Raw genomic sequence first — 14,488 nt, forward strand, 5'->3', positions numbered from 1 at the left:
GAATGGAAGCCAGGAAGACCAAACCCCGTCCCCCTAGTGCCTGGGCACTGGCCCATCCTTCTGAGGCACGGATGCCCAGGAAGAAGCCCCAGACCAGGTGCCACAAAGCCCTGCCAGCGTGAGGCCCTTTGGAGCCACCTACTCGCTGGCCCGTTTCCAAGGGGGCTGCTGGGCTTCCTGCCAGGGGAAGCAGCATAGGCTCCTTCGAGGGACAGCCCTCTCCCCGCGGCCCCCAGCAAAAGAGCAGCCGCTGGCCCGCCGCCCTCACGGGGAAGGGCTCGGTCGCGGAGCTGCCAACCGCAGCCCGCTTGCCAGAGGACAGGCGCCTGGGGCCACTGGGGAAGCCGCACGCTGCGCGCCTCTCAGAGCCGGCTGAGGGCCGCGCCCGGCCGAGTCAAGGTAGCGAGCGCGTTCCCCGATCCGCCGCCGGTGCCGCGCAGAGGAGCAGCAGGGGATGCGCGGCTCACCCTCGGTGCCCTCGGTCCGCTCAGCCTCCTTCTTCTCCAGCGGCGAGCGGGCAGCGGCGGCCAGGAGCAGGAAGAGCAGAGAGCAGCGGCCGAGCGAAGCGCCAGCCATCTCCGCCAAGGCTCCGGACCCGGACTGGCCGGCCGCCCGGCGCTGGCGCCAGGGGGAACCCGCGGGGCAGGAGGGAAGGCAGTTGGGCACGCGCTGCGGGCGGCGCTTGACCGGGAAGGGGGCAGCGGCGGAGGCGAACCGGCTCCGCCCTCAGGCGCCGGGGGGGGGGGCAGCGGTGGCCGGGAGAGCGCGGCTTCCTCGGCCGGCGGAGAGCGGGCAGGGGGCAGAGCCCGCCTCCGCGCCGCGCAAATTCGTTGCCAGCCTTTGCCCTCGGCCCCGCGTGACTCGCAACCCCGCGCGATTCCTCCCGGCGCATCTCCGGGCCAGCGCCGCCCCCCTAACCGCCCAGGAATGCGGCCGCTGGAAGGTTCCGCGAACTCGGCCCCGCTCTCCCGCCCGTCCCCCTCCCCACCCCATCCCAACGGGCGCTCCCCTGTGCCAGCCATGGCCGTCTTTGGGGGTCCCAGCGGAAAGCTAAAGGTGGGGTGAGTGGTCCGCTGCCCCAAACTGGTCCCCGGCGCTTCGGCCAGCTGCCGGGCGGGTGAACCGGGGGCTGCCGGGACATCCCTCAAGTGGCCGGCAGCAGGACCCAAGGCCGGAGATGTGTTATTTGGGAAAAGTGCCACCAAGCTCCCTCTGGTTTTTTGCCACCCTGGACTAACACAAGTCTCCTCCTGCGATGAAGTGGAAGACCTTGAGTTCCTGTCAGCCATAAAAGCCAGCTGGGTGATCGTGGGCCAGTCATTCTCTCTCAATCCAACCAACCTCAGAGGGTTGTTGTAATGCTGATTTGAGATGTGACCATCTCAGAACCTAGCGGAACCTGATAGGTTATGATACCAAATATAAGCATGTCCAAAAAATGAACAAGGGCAACTTGGCAACTTTATTTTCTGTGCTTCCAGAAGCAGCCTGAGTGTTCAAGCTCAAATTTCACCACATCCCTTTTGTCTCAGGAAAAAGGCTTGCCTCTTCACAATATTCCATGAGAGGAATTTTGCAAGTTTATTCCCTTATTTTCAGAGTTTCGTCCTCCAGAATTCTTCAAAATTCCTCCACACCCTTACTCATCCCACACTCTTCACCAGTGAGAAGTGCCCCTTGGAGGCTGTGCACAGGGCTGCCTTGGCAGCGGCTCTGTGATGGGGGAGGGGCAGATCCCAGAAACACCCCTCCCCCATGCCCCTGGACACCAGGGGCCTTCAGTGTTTCTTGCCCAGGCCAGGAGCACCAAAGGCAGATATAGTTTCCTTCAGGGAAAGAATGAAGGGTGGTGGAGAGTGCCATGCATATGGTTATGGTCACCATTTTCAAAGCAGTTGGTGCTGATCATAGAAACACAGAGGCAAAGGAGAAATCTGCCACATTTTAAAAATCAAGCCATACGGAGCTCTTCTAATGGATAATGTGGTTGCTTAATTTATGTCTCTATATTGTGGAAGCTAGCTAATTGCATTATGTATGTAAGTCATGGTTAAGGCAATCATAGAGTCAAAAGGAACTTAGAAGTCTTCTAGTCCAACCCACTGCTCAGGTTGGGAATCCAGGAAAAATGTTTGTCCCATTATTCCTTGAAAGCCTCAGTGATGGAGCATCCACATTTTCGGGAGGCGAGCTATTTCATGACTTCACAGCTTTATAGGTAATACGTGCAAACCCAACCGATGTGTGCTGACTATCTCCTCTTAGCCAGCTTCCAGTACTAGAAGGGGTAGTTTCATGCTGGCTTTTCAGGGCTGTTGTTTCAGACTCTGTCCTTCACAGGCAGGATCACTACAATGCAAATACACGAGGACAGAGCCTGTTGCACTGTCATGCCTTTCATCATTTGGCACCATGGTGGTTAGGGGTGAACTCTTGTATATTTTCTTGATACGTTCACACAATACATTTAGCTGGTTACCAAATACACCTATTTTTATTTTACTTTATTGAGTTTGCAGAATACCAGGCTAGGTAACACCAAGAAAAGTTAAAGCTGTGAAACAAAGTTCTTTCTGTTAGGTATTTGGCCTGGTTCAGACTGCTGTGGAAATACAGCTCATCTTGTTCAAAAAGCCTAGCAGGCAACATCATTTTCTTTTCCTTCCAGACCACCCACCTCAGATCCATTGAAGGATCTGACAGAAGTGGAACAGCAACTGATCCGAGACATTTGGGGAAAGGTGTTTGACAATGCTGAAGAAAATGGCAGGATTGTTATTATCAGGTACCGGTGGTAGAAAACTGGACTCCTTCTGTGGGGGACCCCCATGCTTGGAAGCTCTGTTTGGGGCTCAGAGGAAGCCCACTGAGAATCCCGGCCTTCTTGGCAGCCCAATAGTGGGATAGGGCCAGATATGTGGCATTGTCTTGATTTTGTGTGGGGTGGGAAAGTGGGTGCCTTGCTACTGAGGTTCATTTCTTGTTGCTATACTCCCCCAAAAGAGGATTAATAAGTACAAGAATTAAAACACTTTGTTAAAAACAAAAGCATAACACCACAGAGACTATAAATGGCAACCCTCCAAGTTCTGATGAAGAAGTGACATGGTTTCTCCTGCTACCAAAAAGACAGTTGGGGATATCCTGGTCCAATGCCTGGAGGCTGCTACCAAAGAGACCCTCCATCATGGCCCCTAACCCCACTGAGACCATCAGCACGGCCTCTCCCAGTGACTGCACAAACCAGATGGGGGGGTTGAGAAGATACTCTTTTATGTCCTGAGGCTAAACTCTTCAGACAGGCCTGATCCAGACTACCAGCAGAGGAACCTCCAGCCCACGTAACAGTCTGGCTGTTACCTCTTCTTTGAGCACTACAGTTCATCCCTGACCGAGACCTGCATTAGGCCAGTGAGCCACTACCCTCCACTCTTTCAGATGCCAATGTCTGGATTCCTTTGTTTGACATGGGTGAGAAATCTTGTTTGGACAGGTACCTGGCCGGCCTGGTAAAATAAAAAGCATATAATGCTCATTCCAGTCCAGCTCAACATAGGGAGAGAGCAGCTGAGCAAAATTTGCCTGTCTCTTTTCCTTCTGTTCAGGTTCTTCACAGAATACCCAGAGAGTAAGCAGTATTTCAAGAACATTCCAACTGAAGGTGACCTGATGATGATCCCAGAGGTGGGCTTCCATGGCCGGAGGATCATGGTGACCCTGAACCAGCTGATTGAAAGCATGAGTCACTGGAAGCAAGCCTGCAAGCTCATTGAGCGGTTGGTGGAAAGCCACAAGAACGTACACAAGGTCCCATTAGGCATGTTCCAGGTACACAAGAAGGAAAGCAGACCCAAGGTCTGCCAAGGGGCAGCTGATGTAACCGCATGGTGATCATCCCTCCCCAGAAGGGAGATTTGGGGCAAATAGTTGCCTGCCTGCCTCCCTGCAGTATACTTGATCTGGACCCCAGTGGGCCATGAAAGGTAGAACAGCTTGCGGGGGTCCCCTTGTTTGCACACTAGCTCCCTTTCAGAGGCTCCCAGGGTGAGTGATCTTGGACATGGGTGGGAGTCCTCTGGCGCTTATCTCGGACTGTCCTCTCATAACTCTGCCTTTACCTAGTTCCTATTTCAGGCCATTCTCTCTGTCTTCCAAGATCTCCTCAAAGAAGAGTTTACTGATGACGCTCAGTTAGCCTGGGAAAAGTTCTTCCTGATTCTTCGTGAAGAAATTGAAGCTGCTTATGCACAAGAATAGAAGCCTTGAACAAACCCTGGCTGACATTAAGCAATTCGGGAGCAGGCCTTCACCTCATTGTGCTCATATTGTAGGAAATAAAATAAAGAAATAAATGAAATAAAATATAAATGGAACAAAATGAAATGAATCCTTGTGTCAATGCTGCTAACATCAGATGTTCTTGCTTTGACAACAGATGGAAATGCAGCCATTTTTCTCTATTGCTTTTAGAGTTGGTTGATGCTAGGAGGGGGAATGTGGATGAGAGTCTAGCTAGTCATAACAATAATAACTCAGCTGTGGGAAACCAAGGTCATTGGGCCCAGAGTTGATAGAGTTTTGGCAGGCTGGAGAGCTGGGGAGGAAGTCCGTGCTTCAAGCTAATTGGAGAATGTGATTTATGACTGTTTATTGAAGGAGGGAATTGTGCTTTGTTACTTTGTACCCAGAGGAGGGGAATTTAGTTTTTGGTTTTAACTATGTAGTGCCAATACTTTGTTTCTCGAATAAAATATTTTTTAAGGTAAGCAATGCCTCAAAGTTCTTTTGAAGAGTTTCATCTGTTGGAACCATGACACCTTGAAGGCCAGTTTGGGGCATGTGGGGTGGTGATTCTGCAGGCTAAGGGATTGTGTTCCTGTGGCTGGCAGTGATAGGCGGGTGAGGCTCCTTGGTCAAATTCAAAGGAAAATTGTTTATCTATCTATTGTAGGTATAAACCTCTGCAGCTCCAGAAGACTCTGGGCAATTCAGGGGTCCCTGTGCAGCTTGGAGGTGCTGAGCCTTGGCAGCACATCCTCCAGGTGCTCAAAGCACCCCAGTCCCCTACCTACCATGTGACTTGGCCTCTAGTAAGATGGGACCTGGGCTAAAGTGGGTCAGTGAGTCTAACTGGTCAGGTATCCAGGATTCAGGGTAGAGTTACACAATTGAGGGAAATTATCTGTATAGGCCTAGTCACTGACTTCTTGGGGTTGATTTTGGACCAGATGCACGATGGCAACCATTAGTTGCTGCACTGGATCCTAAATAGCCCTTTTATTGAAATGAGGGAGAACACCATTTCCCTCCAGGTCGATCTTGCCAGAACAAAATGCTGGCCATAGGTTCACAGTGACGCTGGTGGCCCAGTCTTCCATGTTATTCAGATGGCAGACCACGTTCACTGGCCTTCCTTCATCCAAGGGCTGGGCTTAGGTCACCTGTGGCTGAGGACCCTGAGCTGGACAATAAGTTTTCCTGTCTAGCAGTGTGGATCTCACCTGCCTTTTGCTGGCAGGAGCAGCAGCATGGAGGAGAGAGCTCCAGTTTTGCTGTGGCTGTGGAAGGGGCCCTAGAACTGGGAGGTGTTGGGAAAGGAAGGTTTACTCTGAATGTCTTCCTGATAATGCCCACTTGCTCTCCATGGTCCTGAGACTCCCTGCTCTTGATCTCTTGTTTCCCAAGTGTGCTGCTGAAATGGGGGGGGGGGGAGAGGAGAGGGGGGACGGAATTATTGCATGATCTAGAAAATAGCAAAGTAAGTTTGCCAACTCTCCTTCTAGCTCTCCTGCACCTCTGATCTTACTACCACAGCAAACACCCTGGTTTCCTTATCTGTGGTAGGATGCTCTAGGTTAAGATTTCAGGGAGGGGAGACAAGCCTGATTCCACCGAGAGGCAAACAAATGTTTTTAGTTCCTTGCTTGTTCCTAGCTATAATGGCAGGGTTCTACATTACAGACAAGGCTGCCCCTTTCCTTCATTATATGCAACCAGAGAGCCAGTTTGATATAGTGTTAAGGCACAGGCTAGAAACCAGGAGATAATTTTAGTCCAGGGGTAACTTTGGACCAGTCACTCCTCTCAGCCATTTGAAGGAGGAAGCAGGGACAAACCAGTTTCAAAGTCTTGCCAAGAAAACCAGGAATCAACACCAACTCAGAGGCAGGCACACACTCAAGAGTCCCTTCCCAGCAACCATAGGGTCCTGCTCTTCCCTCCAGCCCCAAAAGCTAGTGCAGCAGGCAGACAGCGGTTCAAAGACAACTTTATTGCTCAGTGGCCCAGGTGAGGCACCCTGAAGGCAGGCAGCTCAGAGGAAGGCAAAGAAGGGGCCCTGGTTGTGGCACGTGGAGCTCATCTGTATTTCTCACACAGCACGTCGGACACCTGTTCAAGAAACTTGGCCCAGGCCAGGCAGACGCAGGGATTGTACTCGTTGCGCAGGTGAGTGGCCAGAGACACTATGAAGCATTTGGACAGCAGCTGCAGGAAGGAGGAGGAAGAGGAGGAGGAAGGTAGGAGTTAGCTGGGCCAATAGGACAGGCACCGCTCTTCCCGCCCTGCAGTCACTTTGCCCCGACTTGCCTTGAAGTTGACCGGGTCCACACGGAGATTGTAGGCATGCAGGTCACTAAGCTGGGAGAGGGCGCCGCGGAGGTCATCCAGATGCTTCAGGGCGTTATCCAGCGCCTTGCCCACTTTCTCTCCCTGGTGGATGATGTCCTTCGAGCCGGGACTCAAGTTATAATGGGAGAAGTAGGTCTTGGTCTTCGGGAAGACCATTAACAACCTGCGGCAGGGAAGAGGAAGAGGAAGGGGTCCGTCAGGGGGCCCTGGTGGCAAGAAAGTGGAGGGCAGCGGGCGCCCGTCGCGGGAAAGGAAGGCTCCGCCCGCCCGCCTACCTGTTCAGCGCATCGGCGCCAATGTCCTCGAGGCGACAGCCCAGTTTGCCAACGGAGGCTTGAAGGAGCCTGCGATCCTCGGCGGTCAGCACCATGGTTGTGGTAGAGAAGGAGGAGATCGAGGGAAGACCTGTGGGTCGCTAGATTGAGGCAGACTGGGAGCCGGGGCGCCACCGTCGCTTTTATAGCTGCCCCCTCCTCGATCCGCCCCTCTTATCTTATCGCCGCCGCGGTCAGGAGCGCTGCTGCAGCGCTGCCAGCTCGCCCGGGCGGGACCCGCTTCGCTGCGGCTTCCCAGACCAGCCCTTGAGCCGCGCTCAAGGAATGCTCGAAGGCAGAAAGAAGACTGTCTCCTCTGGAGGACTGCCGCGCCCAGATAGCCTGGGTCTCCTCGACCTTTCCGTCGAGCGTCTCGGCCGTTTCACAGGAAAAATGCCCGATCTGCGGAGAGCGCCCCGATCCTGGAATTCCGAGGCGGGTTTGTGGGACGACTAAAGGCGGCCGGGGTGTGTGTGTCGCTGGGCTCTAAGGACACGGAAGGGCAGTCAGGATGGGAATACGCCAAGCCGAAGGAAAAGCGCTCCCGACCTGGAGGGAAGCCCAGGAGTTCAGTCTCAATCCTGACAGAGCTCTGCTAGGAAGAAAAGCCCCTGCCCGCCACACCAGGCTCCCCTCAGAGGTCCTAAACATTTAAAGAATGTGTGACTCCACCTGACTGGGCACTTTAGAAAATAAAACAAAGTAAACAGAATATATGCATCCAGAATATTGTTCCCCTTCACCAACCAATATTAAGATTGCCCAAAATGGTCCTGCTTCACAGCTCAGGCACTGTATTGAGGTGTCTAATCCATTGAGGAAGTAAATAAACAAGTAAATAAGTCAACATGCTAAGTCTTGGCTTCTTAACAGCCATTACTTAACCACAGCTGGCTGACTTTACAGCCTCCCCTGGCAATTCATTAGATAACATAGTATGGCTGAGTCCTGGCTTCCTATGTACATGAAAGTAAGATTTTTTAGAATTTGTACCCTAATTTGGGTTAGGCAGCAGCTTGACAGCCTTTCTTTTCCAGCCTACCTGGACAGGCTGAAAAGAACGCCTGGCCCCATCTAAAAATCTAAGGAACAATAGGATATGGGAAAAAGCAGCCCACCTGTTGATGCCCTACAACCTAAGTTAAATACTTAAATTTTTAAGCTCTTGCTTACCTCTAGGGCATATTTTGTATTTTAGATTTTTATCCCATCTTTATTCTTTATAAATAACTTGAAGTAAACATACCTAATATTCACCCCCCCCCCTATTTTCTTCACAACCCTATGAGGTGGGTTGGGCTGAGAGCAAGTGACTGGCCTAAAATCAACAACTGGTTTTCATGCCTAAGTGAGGTCTAGAACTCAGTCTCCTGGTTTCTAGGCCAGCACTTGAACTACTACACCAAACTGGCTCTCACCACATTGTCTCCACTTTTTCTTCCTTCCAGAAGGATAATGAAAAATGTGCTGCCGAATGACCAGAGATTCTCCTAGGAGAAGGAAGCCGTTAGTGAGGGGAAAAGGTCAAGCCAGGCTGAGGCTGTTGCCTCATAGGGTGTTAATTTGTCATGCCAGCCTTGGACTCTGCTAGAATGTTTGGGATAAAAGTGTGTGCATATGTGTATGAGCAGAAGCCTCCCTGCAGCACCATGCAAATTGGGATGTGAGGACACTAGGAACAGAGAATAAAGCAAGCAAACAAATAAAAATATTCTGGGATTTCCCATTCTATTGAATAAATACCAGTGAAGCCAGACAATTTGGGCTCCAGGCAACACCCTGCATTCAGCCTCCTATGTTTTAGAAGACATCAAGTGTGCAGGAATTTAACTCTGTGTGACTCTCAACTTCCAAGGAATCTTTTGATTGGGATAATTTGGGCTGTCCTGCTGGTAGCCTCTTCTCTAACTTAGGAACCTATTTTTTAACTTGCAGTTAGCAAGTGCATAGAAGGATGCTCCAGACAAGCATTATTGCTTTCAGCACAAAAAGGCAAAGTCTGAAATTCTGGGCAGATATATGGGAATACCTTTTTCCCTTTTCTTATTTTACTGCTGTGCTCCCCCCCCCCCAGCAAATTCTTGCTTAGCCATGGGACTCCCGAACTCCCAAAACATTGTAAACAAGTGAAAATCAGATTTATTAGTGACATTGAACTCTTCTACTGTTACTCTGTGTAGTTTGTCGGTTCCTGAACTTAAAAATGTGTAAAGCAAGGTTCGATGATTTTTCCCAGATGAATGATACAATACTGGAAGGATTGGTAATACACTTGATTGATAATATACATAATCTATCATAGCTTTTTTCCAGTAAAAGGACTAGACTTTTAAGTAACTTGAGCATCATTTTGGAGCTGTTTACAGAGCTTTTTCTCCAGACCATTTATTATTTTGAATGTTACATACTATTTTTAAAATACTTGTATATCTTTTTTCTGTCCGTTGGGGCTAATTTGAAAAGAGCACATATTGGGCCGCAGGGTGGGGTCTCCCGCGGCAGGTCTTCCTCCTTGCCCTCCGTATAGAAGGCACTGCCACGCCGCCCCCGCTTGGAGGCACGATGGCGGGTGGGCGGGCGGCGTATCTCTCCAAAGCCAGAGCGCCCCTTCGGTCTTATCGCCCGCTTGCTAAGCCGAGACGGAGCGCCGAGTCCGCCTGGGCTCCCTAGCCGAGGCGCCGCCTGTTTACTGGAAGGCTACCCACGCAAGGGCTCCCCCGCTTCTATCGTGCCTTGCGGCTTCCGAGGCCGGTGAGCCAGGCCCCGGCCAAGCCCTCGGGAAGCGGTGGGACTTGACGCCCATCATCCCCAACCTTCGCCTAGAGTAGACGGCAAATTGAAGAAACCCGCCCCGCTCCCGGAAGACAAACGGAAGTGACGACGGGCAGCTGACAGCAGAGGGTGACGACCACGCAGCCGCCGCGCCCGGGTGTTAGGCCCTCTACCCTTTCGCCTCCGACTCTATGGCGAGGCGGTTCCGCGGGCGAGAGCAGCAGCATGAGGGACACCTCGAGCCCCGTCAGCGTCATCCTGGTGAGCTCCGGCAGCCGAGGCAACAAGCTGCTCTTCCGCTTCCCCTTCCAGCGGGGGCCCGGCAACCCGGCCGCCCAGATCGGTGAGGAACTAGCGCGTGCGCGATGGGCGGCCGCCGCCCCGCCCCGGAAAGCCTGGCCGCTGCCGTTGCTATGGTGATTCTGGCGTTGAATTCCGCCGGGCTGTCTTGCTCCGCTCCGGCCGCTTTCCGCCCGCTTGCTCGGATGACCCGGCGGCCGGCCTCCCCGTTGCTGACCCAGCGGCTGTCCCCGTCGTGGGGGGTTGGCTGGTCCGTCCCGCCCCTGGCCTGACGTTGCCTTTTCTCGGGCAGCTGGCCCAGTTGCCCTTCCTGCCCATTCGGGCGGCGTCTGCAGCTCTGCCTCCTCCCTGAAGGCAGGGAAGCGGCCCGGTCCATGCTTTGGCCTGGTTTCTGTTGATTTCACAGTTGAACTCAGTGCTTCACCTGCGACAGGTTCGCATCGGGCCATCATCACCCGTTCAGGGGTTTCAAGGTCGGACGGTTTTCCTGGCTGTCTTTCCAGGCAGGCCTAGGTAATCCGGAGCAGACCTCTACATCAATTCCTCAACCGAGTGTCCGTGCCCCTGTGTTTGATCAGGCCGTGTTCAGTTAGCTTTTTTACATGCCAGTTCCTGTGACTTGCTTCTTGGGACACTTTTAATGAAAGATGGGAAAGTAACTACTGTCAATGATTGAAAAAAATAGGGTGAGCTTAGCTGATCACTAGAATGCTTCTTTTGTGCTTAAAGTGAAAAGCCGATCTTTGTGTTTCATGACATATCTGTACCGCTTAAGTGTTCTGGTTAAATGTGCTGGCAGCATATACTACTGCTAAGGAGACTGGCAGACTATTGTTCCCTTAGAATATTTTCCTTACATAGTGAAGAAAAAAGAATTTAAAATATATACTTCATCTCAGTTTTGAAAGGACAGTTAATCACCTGGTAGGCTTGATCCAGATGACATGCTGGCTGTAATAGCTGGCTTACCCAAAACATTCCTCTGGGTTAGTTTTCTGCAGAAAATGGTAGGATTCTCATAAAATATGCTGCCTCTGTTCCCATTACCATGCAAAATGTGGTGTGTGAATGGGGCAGTGAGTAATCCCTCCAGGCTTGAGGTTACCCCCCCTCCATTTTTTTAGGAACGTCAAGGAATAGGTATGCTGTAAACAGTATTGGTGACAATGTAGAAGATCCGGATGGAGATTCCAGGTATGTATTTCCCTGGTTCTTTTTTACAGATCTCCTACTCCCGGGTATGTTGGTTGGCAAAGTTGAGCTTAGCTCTTTTTGTGAAGGAATTGTTGAATGTCATGGTTTTGAGGAAAACATAAAAATATTCTAACCAACTCTTGTACTGTTTAATAAACATAGTTTATCCCAGTGAATGATCCTTAAGTTTTTTGCTCCTCTGCTGTTAACAATGGGAGGAGGCAACTCTTCCCTGCTGGTAGGTCTGACAGAGGGGAAAAAGCTCCAGAATTTCCACTTGCCAAGAGACACTGACTTTCCCTGGCTTTTTATTCAGTCTCTGGAATTGAAGCTGGGGAATTTTCAAGAAAAAATCTGCATGGAAGCTAGATCCAGCCCTCTGTTGGTTCTTAGCTGGCTGGTATGAACTGGGGTTTGTTTGTTTGTAATTACAACAGTTGCAGGTCCCACTCTGGTCCTGAACTGCATTCTCTGTTGTCCAGAACTGTTGAGGAGGTGGCCAGCTATAATTTAATGTTTCTCATGTGGTACAATGCATGGGTTTATGCTGCTGTAGTCTGAAGTGCAGAATTCAGAAATAGAAAAAAATGCTCCATTGAATCTCCATAGCATAGAAAGTTGGAAACGGCTGCTTTCTGTGACCCGAAAGAAAAGGAGCTGCACTTGGTCAGGTGGTAAAGAAATGGCACAAGTTTTGGAAAAATAATTCCAAACCATGGGATGCTCCAAGTGGTTTGCACAGTAGCAGTGGCCATGAAGGAAGGGCCTGTTGAGGTCCCTGGAGTCCAGATTTCTTATTCCAGCAGCCTTGAGACATTCCTACATGCTCTGTCCTGCCTGCCCATCCCTTATTCTGCTGTCTCTTTGGGGGAAGCCAGGCTACCTGTTGCACTATCAGCAGCCATTGCAAGTTTATTTCTTATTTCTCCTTATAGTATTATACCATCAATGTACATGGATGTGTGTGTGTATGTGTGTGTGTGTGTACATTTGTGTCATTGTTTTCATTTTACTTTAGAAACATCATTTATTTGTAAGTGAAAACTGGCAGGATTTCATTGTCCCATTTTATGTATGTGTGAATAGTGTGCCTTGTGTGATTTTTGTCTGGTTGATTCTCCAGTTTTGTTTCTGAGTCGTGCTTATAGCCCCTGTTCCTATTTACAGAGAGCCCTATCCTCTCACTGATGAGCAGGTGGTGTCAGGGTAAGACCAAATTCATCTGTCTCCAATGGCTTTTCTTTTTTACCATCTTCTTGTATTGTGTTTCTACTTTCTGTCTTGGACTATACTGTAAATGAATTGAATGAGAGTGGAGTGCATGTGTGATGGACGAGCTTGTGAGTAATTTAAAGGAGGAGCCAACCTAGAAAGAGAACTGCAGCACTGTGGCCGAATGTGTGTTTTGCATGCAGAAGGCTTTGAGTTTTCTCTCTGGCTGCCTATCTACTATCAGTGGAGACAAGACTGGATTAGATGGACCAAGAAGCTGACTCAGTTGATTGGAGTGTATGAGGTCAAAGCTGGCACACCATTCTGTACTTTATAATAAACAATGACTGCTTTTTCACCATTTAGGAAATATGTCATTTTTGTCTGGGGAGGCATTTGTATGTAGCATTTAAAAGCTGTCTCCTCTCTAGTTTTTTAGGATGCAGAGTAACAATACTCTGAATTACAGAATATTGAGGCAGCTCCACATTTGAGCTATTATGTTCTTTTCCAATCTGGTCTCCCTTAGCCATATTTCATTATAGGCTTTAGAAGTTCTAGTCAGTGTAACACTTGAATGAGGAGGGTTGTGATAAATTGTTGGTCAGGCCTCCATTATGTATTTGCCCTAGTTGTGTGGTTTTATACTGGTCTAAATCTTTTCCCAAGACTCAGCATCACTTAAATTGCAGCCAGAATAAATGGGTCCAAAGGAAAAGCTGAAGAAAATGGTCTGCATTGGAGGCAGGGAAGGGGCCCCCTTCTTACAGAGAGGTAGGAACTCCTGAAGGGTTCATAGGAGAAGTTCTCTTTAATTGTGGAAGTAGAAGCTGCTAAAAGGTCAGATACCATCGTTATTTGCCCTGAGGACATTTATTTGCATAAGAAGTATGACTGTTCTATTGATGATCAAAATAGCTGGCAGCATTATTGAAACAAGGGTCCCCAAACACTGACAAAACCAGGACTTTTGCAGCAACATCCCAGAGGCTCTTAAGAAACCAATGAGCTCCCCTGAATTGCCTTTAGGCACCTGATCTTCCAAAGAAACACTCACAACTGCTTAAGTTCACCCAATGTGCTTGGCTAAAATCAAATGCTTAGCCAGAGTGCAACCATCATGAAAAGACAGGGAGATGGGGAGACTTAATAGGAAGCTCTACTTTTTCAAGAACAAAAATTTGGAATTTTCTGTTGCCAGCATAGAGCAGATTTCCACAGACTGGATATGAAAAGTTTCAAGAATTTGATTTTTTCATCTCATTTTTTTCCACACACACACACAGAACTATTGGCACTTCCATTCTGTCTTAAGGAGAACATCTTGGAGGACTATTTTTGGTCTTAATCCAAATAAGAGTTTGAACTTCAATTGCCAGGTCTCTGGTGAGAAAGATTGCAAAGCCACAATTCTGCCTTGAGTGTTGCTGCCTTCTGGGAAGGCTGATAGCTGATAACTCTCTGGGCTGCAGCCCTCATAGCAGAACAATGCAACTTCTCTCTGCAGTCACAGGGGAGAAGCCTCTCTATGACAACTGCCCCTGACTAGCAGTGGGATGGGGCAGAGCGGGGAGGGGAGGGGGAGCGGTGACTAAAAATCTGAATGGGAAAACACAGAAGCTAAGCAAGCTCAGAGGTAGAAGATGTATTTCTGCCCAGAGGGCTGCAATTCCATCATCACCAGTCCTTCAAAGCTTCAGTTAGCTGCAGACTGCCTGGTGTTGCAGGTGCTCTGAGGCCTGTGATCCTGGCCAGCCTGCAAGCCTCCATGTTGGATGACTTTAATTTCCTTGGCTTATCTGGTTGGGTCCTCTGGGGCACCTGCACTTTGAAAGATAACAACAACAACAACAACAAAAAGTTGGAAGGACCTTGGAGGTCATCTAGTCCAACCCCCTGCTCAGGCAGGAAACCCTATACCATTTCAGACAAATGGCTGTCCAGTCTCTTCTTAAAAACTTCCAGTGTTGGAGCATTCACCGCTTCTGGAGGCAGGTTGTTCCACTGGTTAATTGTTCTAACTGTCAGGAAGTTTCTCCTTAGTTCTAGGTTGCTTCTCTCCTTGG

General features: G+C 49.9%; 3 protein-coding genes across 3 annotated transcripts in view; 2 read left to right on the forward strand and 1 right to left on the reverse strand.

Moving 5' to 3' along the window:
• Positions 1-22: 22 nt before the first annotated feature.
• Positions 23-4,330, forward strand: LOC107283995 (cytoglobin-1). Its single transcript, XM_015811988.1, has 4 exons — positions 23-97; positions 2,669-2,785; positions 3,606-3,828; positions 4,157-4,330. Exons 1-4 carry the CDS (start codon positions 72-74, stop codon positions 4,193-4,195), a joined length of 405 nt encoding a protein of 134 aa, XP_015667474.1. The 5' UTR covers positions 23-71; the 3' UTR covers positions 4,196-4,330.
• A 1,921-nt stretch (positions 4,331-6,251) lies between these two features.
• On the reverse strand, positions 6,252-7,079 carry LOC107283971 (hemoglobin subunit alpha-D). Its single transcript, XM_015811961.2, has 3 exons — positions 6,906-7,079; positions 6,589-6,793; positions 6,252-6,486 (listed from the first exon to the last, which is right to left on the reverse strand). Exons 1-3 carry the CDS (start codon positions 6,998-7,000, stop codon positions 6,358-6,360), a joined length of 429 nt encoding a protein of 142 aa, XP_015667447.1. The 5' UTR covers positions 7,001-7,079; the 3' UTR covers positions 6,252-6,357.
• A 2,765-nt stretch (positions 7,080-9,844) lies between these two features.
• The window catches only part of NPRL3 (NPR3 like, GATOR1 complex subunit), a 13,856-nt gene continuing 9,212 nt past the window's right edge, over positions 9,845-14,488 (forward strand). Inside the window, exons 1-2 of the mRNA XM_015811962.1 lie at positions 9,845-10,059; positions 11,141-11,210. Coding sequence (XP_015667448.1) covers positions 9,942-10,059; positions 11,141-11,210 — 188 coding nt within the window. The 5' untranslated portion in view covers positions 9,845-9,941. The remainder of the gene's footprint in view (positions 10,060-11,140; positions 11,211-14,488) is intronic.

Source organism: Protobothrops mucrosquamatus, unplaced genomic scaffold (assembly GCF_001527695.2).
Source record: "Protobothrops mucrosquamatus isolate PMUCROS unplaced genomic scaffold, P.Mucros_1.0 scaffold60, whole genome shotgun sequence".
Taxonomy (NCBI): Eukaryota; Metazoa; Chordata; class Lepidosauria; order Squamata; family Viperidae; genus Protobothrops; species Protobothrops mucrosquamatus.

What these genes read in the sequence shown, in the direction of transcription:
- LOC107283971 (XM_015811961.2), bottom strand. Translation starts at nt 7,000, where the DNA reads ATGGTGCTGACCGCCGAGGATCGCAGGCTCCTTCAAGCCTCCGTTGGC. An exon ending in GGCGCCGATGCGCTGAACAG is followed by an intron (nt 6,794 to 6,905) that starts GTAGGCGGGCGG and finishes TCCCTGCCGCAG; the next exon opens with GTTGTTAATGGTCTTCCCGA. An exon ending in TGGACCCGGTCAACTTCAAG is followed by an intron (nt 6,487 to 6,588) that starts GCAAGTCGGGGC and finishes TCCTTCCTGCAG; the next exon opens with CTGCTGTCCAAATGCTTCAT.
- LOC107283995 (XM_015811988.1), top strand. Translation starts at nt 72, where the DNA reads ATGCCCAGGAAGAAGCCCCAGACCAG. An exon ending in GGCAGGATTGTTATTATCAG is followed by an intron (nt 2,786 to 3,605) that starts GTACCGGTGGTA and finishes CCTTCTGTTCAG; the next exon opens with GTTCTTCACAGAATACCCAG. An exon ending in TCCCATTAGGCATGTTCCAG is followed by an intron (nt 3,829 to 4,156) that starts GTACACAAGAAG and finishes CTGTCTTCCAAG; the next exon opens with ATCTCCTCAAAGAAGAGTTT.